The sequence below is a fragment of the Sphaeramia orbicularis genome, chromosome 5 (assembly GCF_902148855.1).
Source record: "Sphaeramia orbicularis chromosome 5, fSphaOr1.1, whole genome shotgun sequence".
In the NCBI taxonomy this organism is placed as follows: Eukaryota; Metazoa; Chordata; class Actinopteri; order Kurtiformes; family Apogonidae; genus Sphaeramia; species Sphaeramia orbicularis.
Genome location: NC_043961.1, coordinates 27705109 through 27718174, shown reverse-complemented (window position 1 = coordinate 27718174; position 13066 = coordinate 27705109). Strand labels below are relative to the sequence as shown.

Below are 13066 nucleotides of genomic sequence, written 5' to 3'. Positions count from 1 at the left end.
GAGAGCAGGTCTCCAATATTCTTTTTCTGCCTCTGCTACTGTTATGTCACATCATGTTCTTTACATTAATAAATGATATATCCTTTTATTTTTGTTTTATTTAGATTTTTGCGGCGCCGAAAAAAGGGTTAAAATAAATTCTATCACTCAACTTTTTCATAGCAAAAGAAAAGTCTAAAAACATTAAAGAAAAGTAATAGAAATAGAAAAGAAAACTCCTCTTTCACCGCTTCGCAGAAACCTGGCAACCCTAGGGAGACGCACCGTGATGACGTCAAAGCTCAGCGACTCTCAGCCGGCTGTAAACTAACAAACGTGATCTTCATTGAGTTGGGATTCAGCGGCAAATAATTGTGCGTTTTTCATTAACACTCAGCGAAAGGTGTCTGCTCGAAGCCAATATGACTTCGTTTATGCCGCAGAAACGATACTACAGACAACGGGCACATTCTAACCCGATGGCGCACCACGAGTTTAATTAGTGAGTGAAACGTGTCTGAATCACAGTCTTACACCACACACTGTAATTGTAAAATAGATCAATACTCACAAATAACAAAACGTTAACTGCCACTGTGTCTTGACATGCACAACGTTTGGTGTTAGTATTACATTTTAAGACAAGATCCTGAAAGATATTGATGTGTAAGATTATTGCCTCAGTTGAATTAAAATGCCAACAGCAGCTTGAAGTTTCACAAAAAATTGCTCACAGTTTTTCTTCCTCTTTAGTCCAGTGTGTCCTGAAGAAATGGACTGGTCTGAACTGTATCCAGACTTCTTCACTGGCAGCTCATCTAAGAATGGCACCTCGCAAGTTGAGTTTGCAGATATTGGCTGTGGATACGGGGGGCTTTTAGGTAAACCACCTACAGATTTCACAGGGTATTAATCTGTATTACTGTGATCATAACATCTTATTGTGTCCTTGTGCCTCTTTCTCCTCAATCAGTGGAGTTATCCACACTTTTCCCAGACAAGCTCATCCTAGGGATGGAAATCCGTGTCAAAGTATCAGATTATGTTCAGGACCGTATCAAGTCACTTCGTGAATCTGAACCAGGGAGCTACCAGAACATCGCCTGTATTCGCAGTAATGCAATGAAATACCTGCCTAACTTCTTTTCCAAAGGACAGGTATGTATGCTTTTAGTGGCTTGTTTGATGATGATAATGATGATGATGGTGGTGGTGTTTCTGTTTCTCACTCCTGATTTGAGTCTGGCTGATGGTTTTACCTCCACTAATTTGTGCTTTGCAAATTGAAATTAATACTGTTTAACTGATTTCTTCACTGCCATCATACAAATACTTTCTGCCTTGTTTAAAGGATTTACTGTGAGCTTGGCTCTGTGTCCCTGCAGTAGTTTTAGTTAAAAAAAAAAAAAAGAGGAATACAACAGTTACAGGCACAATATTATATTTTTTGGTGTCAGCAAACAAAGTTACTTTTCAAACACTTCATAAGAATGTGAAGGTATTAAATATGAGCCTGTAGACTCTGACTAGATACTTTTATTTTTGTCTAATTTATAATGCATATAGTTCTTTAAAATTATATAAACAAATTAGAATTTATCATTATATTGTCAAGATAACAGAATGTGGAAATAGAAAAAATTATCAGGAATATTTATTTCTGCACAAATTTGTTGTATTTGTTACATCTAGATAAGACCTATAGTGAGTTAGGTTATGATGGATCATCATTTGTAATAAAGTGCACTAGCCTAGTTGACAGCTTCTCAAAACCACACACAGCTTGGTTTTGTTCAGCTATCCACGTCTGTCATCACGTGAACTGATGCAGTAAATGGTGAATCTCTGTTTTTTTTTTTTGCCTCCATCACAGTTATTGTTGCACAGCTTCACTTTATCTGCATATTGGTTGAATATTTATCTGAACTTGCACCTGATACTGATTTCCTATTATCAGTTTTGAGTACTTGTAGTTGTGTGAACTGTCTGAGGTCTGCAGATGTGTGTGGATTAAAATAAATAACAGCTCAAGTTGGGACATGGGCTTAAGTGTTGATGTATCCAATCTTAGATTGTTTCTAATTACGCTGCCCCGGGTTTATAGATTGCCAGTGACCCAGAATAGATGTGATTAAATTTTGAGAAAAGTAGGTCAAAGTTCACATTTTTTATGAATTTTTAAAATCTTTTTTTCCCATTTATTTATCATGGGCAAAATTTCAAATATCTATAAAAACATCAATTTTGTTTCAATTTACTACAGACTTAGCACTTATATAGAGGCAGTTCATATGCTGACATCAGCACACGCATAGACATAGTGACATCAGCTCAGCTACACTGATGCCAAAATAAACTACAATACGTGTGAGGGGTGGGGTTTGTTGTGTCTGGCACCACTTATTAGTCCTTAGTTGACAATGAAACTGTTGATGTTTTAGAGTGGCTTACATGTGCTGAGCTATTTATACAATGTTCTGAAAACAAAAATGTGGAACAGATTTTCTTTCTCTAAGAGTTTTTAAACAATGTTTTTAGTTAGTGGGCAATTTCGTCTAGCATGAATTGCATGTATGCCTACATGTCACATTTTACAGGTAAAGTAAGTTGCAATTATAGCTAATGTTAAAGAGAGAGAGAGAGAGTTCACCTAAGTCAAAATCAGGCCTATCTGCAGAGTTGGGTGATGTGGCAGGTATTTTTTTTTTTACTTTTTAAGAAGTGGGTCTTTGATATGGGTACTATAATTCAAGTTAACCATAGAATATGATCTGTCTGAGTCACAGCTCTTACACAAAAGACCTGCAGTCCTGTAATTGCTCATTAAATGCGGCCTTTTATAACCTTAAATTAAATTTGACTTTAAATTAAAGTATATGTGCTGGCAGTGCCAAGGTTATAATACAGTATGTTCTGACCCAAAATAATTACTTTCCTCTTGTTTAACATATGGTATGAATTAATTTAAAAGGAATGCTCAATAAATCCAGGATTTCACAACAATGGAGTCATTGACTGACATACAAGGAATCGCATCAGCTGAGTTAGGGCCATGCAAGACACAATTTATCCGTCCCAATTAGCTGCAGTAATCTTTGACTTGTTGAAACTCGCATTAGATTACACAGTGGGCTTAGCGTACTGGGGTTAATTAAGGTACTTTCGATAAAAACCTCACCTCAAATGCTCTGAGTGGGTATAAATTGAAAAATGAGCTCAAGGGGAGTAATTACTATAACACTGACACATTCATGGAACACAAATTATATAGGTGCTTAATCTAATATGGTTATTATTTGTGTAACATGTGCAAAGGCATTTTGCCAAGCTGAGCCCTTGAGAACAACAGCTTTCCAGGCACTTAAGACTCAGAAGCTTGGTTTAATTAAGCAGAAAGGTGCTATTTTCTGTGTCACCATCCTTAACTCACTCACAAGATGTGTTTGTTGACTCAGGGATTAACATTTTTTCACATTTATATCTGTCTCTTTTTTAATTTTGCATTTGTGGTTTTAGGATTAGAACAAAAAACATCTCCAGTACCCACATTTTTTAAACCAGGGAAATTAAGGACGACCACCCAGAATAGTGTTAAAAATCTATTTTCAATCCTTCTCACGGGCACAATATGGTTCCAGTGTTGAAGCCGCATGTTTAAAGATTGAAAAAAAAACTGAAATACATCTCTTTTCTCACAAAACACTTCAAATTGTTGAGTTTTTTCCACCTTCAATCTGCACTAAATTGGCCCTTGAGGCTGCAGTAGTCCTCAGTGATTATCCCGCCATCTTTCTGTCTATACCAGAAGTTTATTTTAACTAATAAAAGGTCACAGGAATGGTTTTAATGTATCAGCCAGACTAATATCAATGGAGCCTGCTCTTATACACTTGTCAAACATGGAGACATGTGGAACTTTATGGGGGAAAAAGATCAAGCAGGAAATTTCCAGCTCCAGCCATATACAAAAGGCCACATTTAAGTGATGGCATTCATACATTTAGAACTACAGTATCAAAAAACATAAAAATGGAGATGTTTGGATGTAGTGTGGGAGAATGTGACTACACGAGTTAAAGAGTAACTCTTTTTTTGTGTATGTGTGCAAATTAAAATTTATTTCTGTGGTGACTTCACTAATTTAATTTTTTGTCTTCCAGCTCAGTAAGATGTTTTTCCTCTTCCCTGACCCTCACTTTAAGAAGAACAACACAAATGGAGGATCATTAGCCCCACTTTGTTGGCAGAGTATGCCTACACTCTCAGAGTCGGGTACGTACATACTTTTATATGTACAACTGAAATTCATTCTTCCTGGTGGAATGGAGCCAAGTACTTTTACTTAAATACACACTGGTATTTCCTTTATATGCATCTGTATAGTTCAATCCCACTACATCTCAGAGGCAAGTTTTATACCTTTTACAGTTGCGGAAAAATTATTCGACCACCCTTGTTTTCTCCAATTTCTTGTTCATTGTAATGCCTGGTACAACTAAAGGTACATTTGTTTGGACAAATATAATGACAACAACAAAAACAGCTCATAAGAGTTTAGTTTCAGAACTGATTTCTAGCCATTTTCCATGGTTTTCTTGATAATAACCAAAATCACTTAAGTTGTTACATCAATAGCTATGGCATTGTACTGCCAAAAACAGTGCTTTTAGGCATTCCATGTTTTCTTTTCTCTGTTTTAGTCGCGATACCACACAGGAGTTAATACTTGATAACCATTATTTTTGATGACTTTTGATGGCCTAATAATTTTTTCCATGACTGTGTTCTGCTACTTTTGTCTGACAGATTTAGCGACTTTTCAGATTATCTTGTCTTCATATCAGATGATGTTGAATGTTTGTGATAAACCAATGGATGAGGTGTATCTTTACAGGACTCGAGAATCCGTCCTCTGTAATTTCAATAAAGTCTTGGAAACCTTCTTGGACTGGCTAAAAATCTAAGCCACAAATCTGAAAATAAGCCTGTATTTCTGAGCTCCTGAAAAGCTGACATTTTAGAGTAACATGGTTTTCCCAAGTGGGAAAAAGATGTGGTGATCTTATAGAATATGATGCATTACTGTAGATGAAACTATGATCAGTATATAAAGTGGTTCAAATGACCTCACATTAAAAATCTACAGCAGTAACATGAATCCAAAAATAACATATACAGTATTAAACCATTATATTCAAATCAGCAATAATAGTTTGGGATTTTTCATTATAGTTTAGTTTTATTTAGTTTTGACTTTTTTTCTCTAATTCAGTTAGTTTTAATTTGTTTTTAGAGCAGATTTGCTAGTTTTTATTAGTTTTCATTTTTTTCTGAATGCTTAGTTTTAGTTTAGTTTTAATTTTGTTGTATCTTTTTTCTTCTTCGCCGTCGTATTCAAATAAATCCCAGACAGGACTCTGCTTTCTCCCAACTTTAGTCTCCATGTTTCCAGGTAGAGTGGGGACGAGAAGACGAATCTAAACGACAAGCGACAAAAAGTGACGGATCATAAAATGCTGTAGGGGGCCACTAGCTAAAATTGCTCGAGCGAAATAAATTGATTTCGTATCAATCCGTTATTGACAAAGACGCAAACGAAGGGAATTTTAGCCGTAATTTTTATACGTTTTAGTTTTGTAAGGACACAATACAGTTTCAGTTGGTTACTGTTTTTTTCTTTTAATTATAGTTTTTCTTTATTTCAGTTAACGAAAATGTTTTTTCAATTCTAGTTTTCACCATTTCATTAGTTTTCGTTAACGATAATAACCTTGATTCAAATTCCAATTAAATTGTTAATATAGCAAATTAAAATAACTATTCCACTAATATTCCTGTTCACATGCAGCTGGCCATGCCCTGTTAAGAAAATACAGTTTTTTCTGTTTTCCACCATGTCAATTCAACCTGTGTCGTTTTCTCAGTTTTTGATATTTGCTTGTGTTCTAAAACCTTGTATATCCTCTTTGATAGTATTGTGTTTGTCTTTGCCACCAGAAATGTGTATTTATTTATTATTTTTGTTACCATACATCTCTACCAGAGAGTATCTTTTTCTTAACCTCAGCTGTGGGATAGAACCTGAAAAATGCACAAGATAGATTTATTTGCCAAATGCGCTGAACACATGACCAAAGAATGCTCATAAAATCAGACTAATATCAGCATATCTCACATGTTTTACTAGAAAAATTTAGAAAAAAGCCAAATTCATGATATCTAAATGAATATGCTGTTGACATGACTCCTGTCAAATTCCTGTCATATTCAAATAATAGTGTGCACTACACAATAACTACTTTGGCTTTTGATTCATTGAGTATACTTTAATATGGCACATTTATACTTGAGTTTTGAATTCAGAGCTTCAACTCATAATAAAGTATTCTTACAGTGAGGTATTAGTACATTTATTTAAGTATCTGAATACTTCCTATACCACTGGTTAGTCCACAGTCATGTTGATAATTAGTACATTTTAATTTTAGTAAAACTGCTGCTTGTTGCACTGTATTTCACATAATATTTTGTTTTAATGTGCACTGAATATATTTTTGTGATGCAAAGATACAGATTAATTTAAGAAAAATTAAATTTGGTCAGAGGTCATATGACTGTGTTATATGTTGTTCTTTTTATAAACAAATTCCTTGCAAATATAAATTCAACAAATATTACTGTGTCTTGTTAGTGCACCTTGCATTTCTATAAACTGAACCATAGATTTTTGTAATAAAAAGATGAACAGTTATAGCTGGATATTCTAGTTTTGGGCTGTGGGTTAATACATATTTACTGCTGACTGTATAAGTAAGATTGACCAAAAATAAGATGTAATGCCTACAGTATATTCACTGTAAATAATGAGCACAGCGCAGGAGTATTATTATGGCTTACTGAGACTAGCACAGAGATATACGCAGCACCAGATACTGGCTACACATGAAATACTTTAAAAGGATATATTAATTTCTTATGTCTTACCTGGATTTGTGAGCAATACCAAAACATAAAATATTTTCATCCTCCTCCTTTAAAATAATCTACTAGTATCTAGTGTATTTTCTTATTATCTGTGGCGATGCTAAATCACTCTAGAACCCTTCATTGTAGAACCTGTTTTGTATGGCACTCAAATGTGTTCCATAAAGCATATTTACAGTATTTGACTTTTTTTCTTGCTGATGTCTGAGTGTAATGTGAAAATCTACAACTCAACTTGTTTGTTTTTCATAAATATAGTAATGTCAATAATAACATCCAATCACCATGACCCCCCCTCCCCTGAAAGCCCAACCCCTAAGACTCCTAGAAACTTAGAGAAACCTTTAATCGAGGTCCTGTAATATTAGCATCAGTGGCTTTCACCCAGATAAATCAAAGGTCATTTGACTTTAATCCCGTAGATTTACAGAATTTCTGTGCATGGAAGCCAGATTTAATCATAAGCTAAGTTTTCTCATCAAGCAGTTGCAGTGCATAGAAATCCCTAAATTCGATGAATGGGATTGAGCAAGCCACGTGGCCTGCAGCTGGTTGACGTCTGCACACACCCCACTTCACTCTGTCAGGGCAGCAGTGGGACACTTGAATAGGACGTGAGCACTGATGGAGGTGATGGACACAATGGAAGGCTTGTGTCTATATTTGACTTAATCATTTTTTCCTCTGGTGTGTGTCTTTGCATGTGCACCGAAGCATTTGTGTAAGCGTGTTTTTTTTTGTGTGTGTGCGCCTGTGAATGTAAGCCTTCAGTGCTGGCAAGCAGCCACAAGCACCAGTGGATGGAGGGGCTGTTCACTTATAGAGGCAATTTAATATCATAAATAACCCCAGTCTGTTGTATGTTCATTCCCAAACTATACAAGTGTAAACAGGTGTGTTAAAATGAACATGAAGTCCTCTGTGAAAGAAATCCCATACGTGCTAACATGCATGGAAATCTGTGTCAGGGCTTTTCTGAGAAAACCCACTTCTAGTAAAGCTATCTGTGCAGCCTCCAAAGTAAACTACATTAACACAGGTGATTAACCTCTGTGTTGTCCGTAGGTTATTTTTATGGTCTTAGTCAGGATCATTGCTCTCCAGAGGTGATGAAACCACAAAAAAGCTGAAAAGACAAGATTCAAAAGACATTTGAAAAGTGAATCTATTTTTTTGACTGATAAGTGGCTTTTTTCCCCTTTTTTTTGCTAACTTGTCTCTGCCTGTTTGTTCGATCCTGACAGGGTTTGGTTTATACCAACACAGATGTGGAAGAGGTCCATCTCTGGATGGTGAAGCACTTCACTGAACATCCACTATTTACACGTGTCACTGATCAGGAACTGGTATGTGGACGTGGAGGTCTGTCTTGTCTTTATTTGTAGGTCATGACACCCACACTTTGTTGTCTGTCTGCTTTTTGGAGAAGAATAGGTCAAGCTCAATGGAATGTGTTTGACCTAAAAAGAATTGTTCAATATTTGGGGTAAAAAAGCTACACTGTATGGAATGATAACCTACAGCTGATTAACCTTAACCTTTGGCCAGTGTTAAGGTCAATACAAGGGGATTACTGGACTTCCACCTTAGGTGAAGTGATGTCAAACTGTGTCAGTCAGAATATGATTCCTCTTATTCACAGAAACAAACAACAACAACCATAGACAGATATATTTTACATAACCATAAATCAGGTTCAGTTTATATTAATATGACTCAAAAATGTACTAATTTACACATTTACATGTTCAGCTGTCACAGAATAACATCACATGGTGTTGTCTTTAAGAGTACATTGGTGTTGTTTTAGCTCTATTTTTGGCCTCTACCAACTCATTAAAATACTGGATGGAGCTCTTAATCTGAATGCACCACTGTATCAACCTGCCAATTGCTGTGTGGGTACACTTTTAATTTTTTGGTGAACATAATTAGATGCATATTATTTGGATGTTCTTTCTGTCCTTTTTGTAACTATTTTGTTTAATCATCTTTTTGCAGGATGGTGATGTCATTGTGAGCCGTTTAGGCACCTGTACAGAGGAGGGAAAGAAGGTGCAGAGAAATGGAGGAAAAAATTTCCTTGCAGTTTTCCGGAGGATTGAAGATCCAAACTTTGGACAAGAGAACTAATCTTCAACGTAATCTGATCAGGGTGGAGGTGCATCAACAAACACAATGGACGTAGATGCACATAAACATTTTTTCCCTCATTATTCTAAGGTTTTGTAGATATTTTGTACATTTTATATATTTCATTTTTGGCTTACAGAAGACAGTGTAAACATCTAGAATCAACTTGATGTGGTTTATCTATTTTTATTATGATTTTATCCTCTTTAATTTCATTTGCCAAAAATGATCATTTTTTCCTGTATGGCTGTTAAGTATTTTATTAAAAATTCTTTGATGTAAAAAAAAAAAAATAATAATAATAATAATAATAATTCCTAAAGTGACAATGTCTAGACAATAATGATGTGTCTCAATCATCTATTCTGACCCTCCTCCAGTGGGAGGTGGTGTGTTTACCTGCAAATACCCTGTTTACTGTCTATATTTTCTCTTTCCCTAGTGTTTCACTGTATTTCAGGATATTCAACCGTTGGGCTGTGGGTTTGGACCTACAGTGGATATAAAAAGTCTACACATCCCTGTTCAAATGCTAGGTTTTTGTGTTGTAAAATAATGAGACCAAGATATATAATTTCAAATCTTTCTCCGCCATTAATCTGATCTATAACCTGTACAACTGAATTGAAAAACAAACTGAAATATCTTTTAAGGGGAAAAATAAAAAAATTTAGAATAATCTGGTTGCATGAATATGCACACCCTTAAACTAATACTTTGTTGCAGCACCTTTGGCTTTTATTACAGCGCCCAGTCTTTTTCGGTAGGAGTCTATCACTGTAGTATATCTTGGTGTGGCAATATTTGTCCACTCTTTGCAAAAACGTGCCAAATCTGTCAGACCGCGAGGGCATCTCCTGTGCACAGCCCTCTTCAGATCACCCCACAGATGTTTGATCGGATTCAGGTCTGGACTCTGGCGGGGCCATTCCAAAACCTTGATCTTCTGGTGAAGTCATTCTTTGGTTGATTTTGATGTGGGCTTTGGATCACTGTTGTGCTAAAAGATGAACTTCCTCTTCATCTTCAGCTTTCTGGCAGAAGCCTGAAGGTTTTGTGCCAACACTGACTGGTATTTGGAACTGTTCAGAATTCCCCTCCACCTTGTCTAAGGCCCCAGTTCCAGCTGAAGAAAAACAGACCTAAAGCATGATGCTGCCACCACCATGCTTCACTATAGGGATGGTGTTCTTTTGGTGATGAGCAGTGTTGTTTGTGCCAAATATACCTTTTAGAATTATGGCCAAAAAATTCAACCTTGGTTTCATCCGACCCCAACACATTTTCCCACATAGGTTTGGGAGATTTAAAATGTGTTTTTAAAAAATTTAGCTGGGCTTGGGTGGTTTTCTTCACAACATAAGGCTTTGGTCTTGCCACCCTACCCCATAGCCCAGACATGTTAGATCGTTGTCATACGTACTACATCGAAAGCATTTGCTAGAAATTCCTGCATCTCCTTCAATGTTGCCGTTGGCCTCTTGACAGCCTCCCTGACCAGTTTTCTTCTAATCTTTTAATCAGTTTTGGAGGGATGTCCAGTTCTTGATAATGTAACTGTTGTGCCCTATTTTCTCAACTTGATGACTGTCTTCAAAATGTTCTATGGCATATTTAATACCTTGGAAATTCTTTTGTACCCTTCTCCTGACTGATACCTGTGAACAATGAAACCCCACTGATGCTTTGGAAGCTCTCTGCAGACCATGGCTTATGCTGTAAGATGTGACAGGAAAAGCCTACTAGAATAGTCCAACTTTATTTGGGGTTAATCAGGGGTACTTAAAATGGTGGCAGGTGTGTGCCGACTACCATTTAACATGTGTTTGAATGTGATTGGTCAATTCTGAACACAGCCACATCCCCAGTTATAAGCGGGTGTTCACACTTGTGCAACCACATTATCTCAGTTGTTTATTTTTACTTCCCCTCCCTAAAGGTTTTCAGTTTATTTTTCAATTGAGTTGTAGAGGTTAAGGGTCACATGAATGGTGGAAAATGTTTTGAAATGATTTATCTTGGTCTCGTTTTTCGTCAGAAAAAACAAGCATTTTAACAAAGGTATGTAGACTTTTTAAATCCACTATACAGTGTGATGCAGCTCTGTCTGAGACAAAACTCTGGGCAAACTGTGTGCTTTGGTTGGATTCCCCTACAGTTCTGCATTCATGTAGGGATGTTTCTTTTTAATTTAGCGCATAACAATTGCAAAACAATTATAATTTATTCACTTTTTCTAGCTAAAGATGATGGTCTATCCTCTGTTGGACCACTATTTTCTGTCCGTCATTCATTGAGGAGAAAGGAGTCAAAGGTTGAAAATTTCTGTTTATCTTTAATGGTAAATGAACAGATTGGAAACTGATGACCTGGGAATGAAAAGGTGATATTCTGTATCCTTTCTGGACATTTATCTCTGGGTGTTTCATACAAAGTAGATTTATTTAAATTGCAGGATATTTGTATTGAGAAAAACCAAGATTCCGGTTTTTATTGGGATTTAGGTTTTACTAATCTCAGTTATCCAGTCAGCTCCTCAAAACTTTCCGTAAAGTAAAAGACTTTGATGGTGCCTTCTTTGTGGTTTTCCTTCAAACCTCATTACATTCAACTTACATTTTTCTATCAAGCTAATTCAGTCTCATCCTCGAGTGATTTAATGCTGCAGCTTGTTTATGATGCACACAGGTACAATTCAAAGAGATAATTATCTATATAAATGTTTTTTTAGAACTTATTACCAATAATCAAAACCACTGAGTAATTAATTTCTCTTTCAGTAAATGTTGATTCATTGCACAATACAAACTTATTAATTTAAATGGTACAACCCAATAAATCTCAATGAAAACTCATTGTATTCACTATATTGTCTTTGTGAAGTTCCAGTCAAAAGAAACTGAAAGAGAAATGACAACCTTTTGTGTTCAATTCATAATTTTAGTTGTGCAAATATACCTTTTAGAATTATGGCCAAAAAATTCATCCTTGGTTTCATCCGACCCCAACACATTTTCCCACATAGGTTTGGGAGATTTAAAATGTGTTTTTAAAAAATTTAGCTGGGCTTGGGTGGTTTTTTTTCACAACATAAGGCTTTGGTCTTGCCACCCTACCCCATAGCCCAGACATGTTAGATCGTTGTCATACGTACTACATCGAAAGCATTTGCTAGAAATTCCTGCATCTCCTTCAGTGTTGCCGTTGGCCTCTTGACAGCCTCCCTGACCAGTTTTCTTCTAATCTTTTAATCAGTTTTGGAGGGATGTCCAGTTCTTGATAATGTAACTGTTGTGCCCTATTTTCTCAACTTGATGACTGTCTTCAAAATGTTCCATGGCATATTTAATACCTTGGAAATTCTTTTGTACCCTTCTCCTGACTGATACCTGTGAACAATGAAACCCCACTGATGCTTTGGAAGCTCTCTGCGGACCATGGCTTATGCTGTAAGATGTGACAGGAAAAGCCTACTAGAATAGTCCAACTTTATTTGGGGTTAATCAGGGGTACTTAAAATGGTGGCAGGTGTGTGCTGACTACCATTTAACATGTGTTTGAATGTGATTGGTCAATTCTGAACACAGCCACATCCCCAGTTATAAGCGGGTGTTCACACTTGTGCAACCACATTATCTCAGTTGTTTATTTTTACTTCCCCTCCCTAAAGGTTTTCAGTTTATTTTTCAATTGAGTTGTAGAGGTTAAGGGTCACATGAATGGTGGAAAATGTTTTGAAATGATTTATCTTGGTCTCGTTTTTCGTCAGAAAAAACAAGCATTTTAACAAAGGTATGTAGACTTTTTAAATCCACTATACAGTGTGATGCAGCTCTGTCTGAGACAAAACTCTGGGCAAACTGTGTGCTTTGGTTGGATTCCCCTACAGTTCTGCATTCATGTAGGGATGTTTCTTTTTAATTTAGCGCATAACAATTGCAAAACAATTAGATAATTTATTCACTTTTTT

The 13066-nt window shown here is 36.2% G+C and overlaps 1 protein-coding gene across 1 annotated transcript; it reads left to right on the top strand.

Annotated features, from left to right (window-relative positions):
- The first annotated feature begins 279 nt into the window (after nucleotides 1–279).
- On the top strand, nucleotides 280–11730 carry mettl1 (methyltransferase 1, tRNA methylguanosine). The gene is given in 7 exon segments (XM_030134724.1): nucleotides 280–481; nucleotides 733–860; nucleotides 953–1137; nucleotides 4140–4182; nucleotides 4185–4251; nucleotides 8207–8309; nucleotides 8965–11730. Coding segments are annotated over 7 exon segments (738 nt in total). The 5' UTR covers nucleotides 280–401; the 3' UTR covers nucleotides 9097–11730.
- The last annotated feature ends 1336 nt before the right edge of the window (nucleotides 11731–13066 follow it).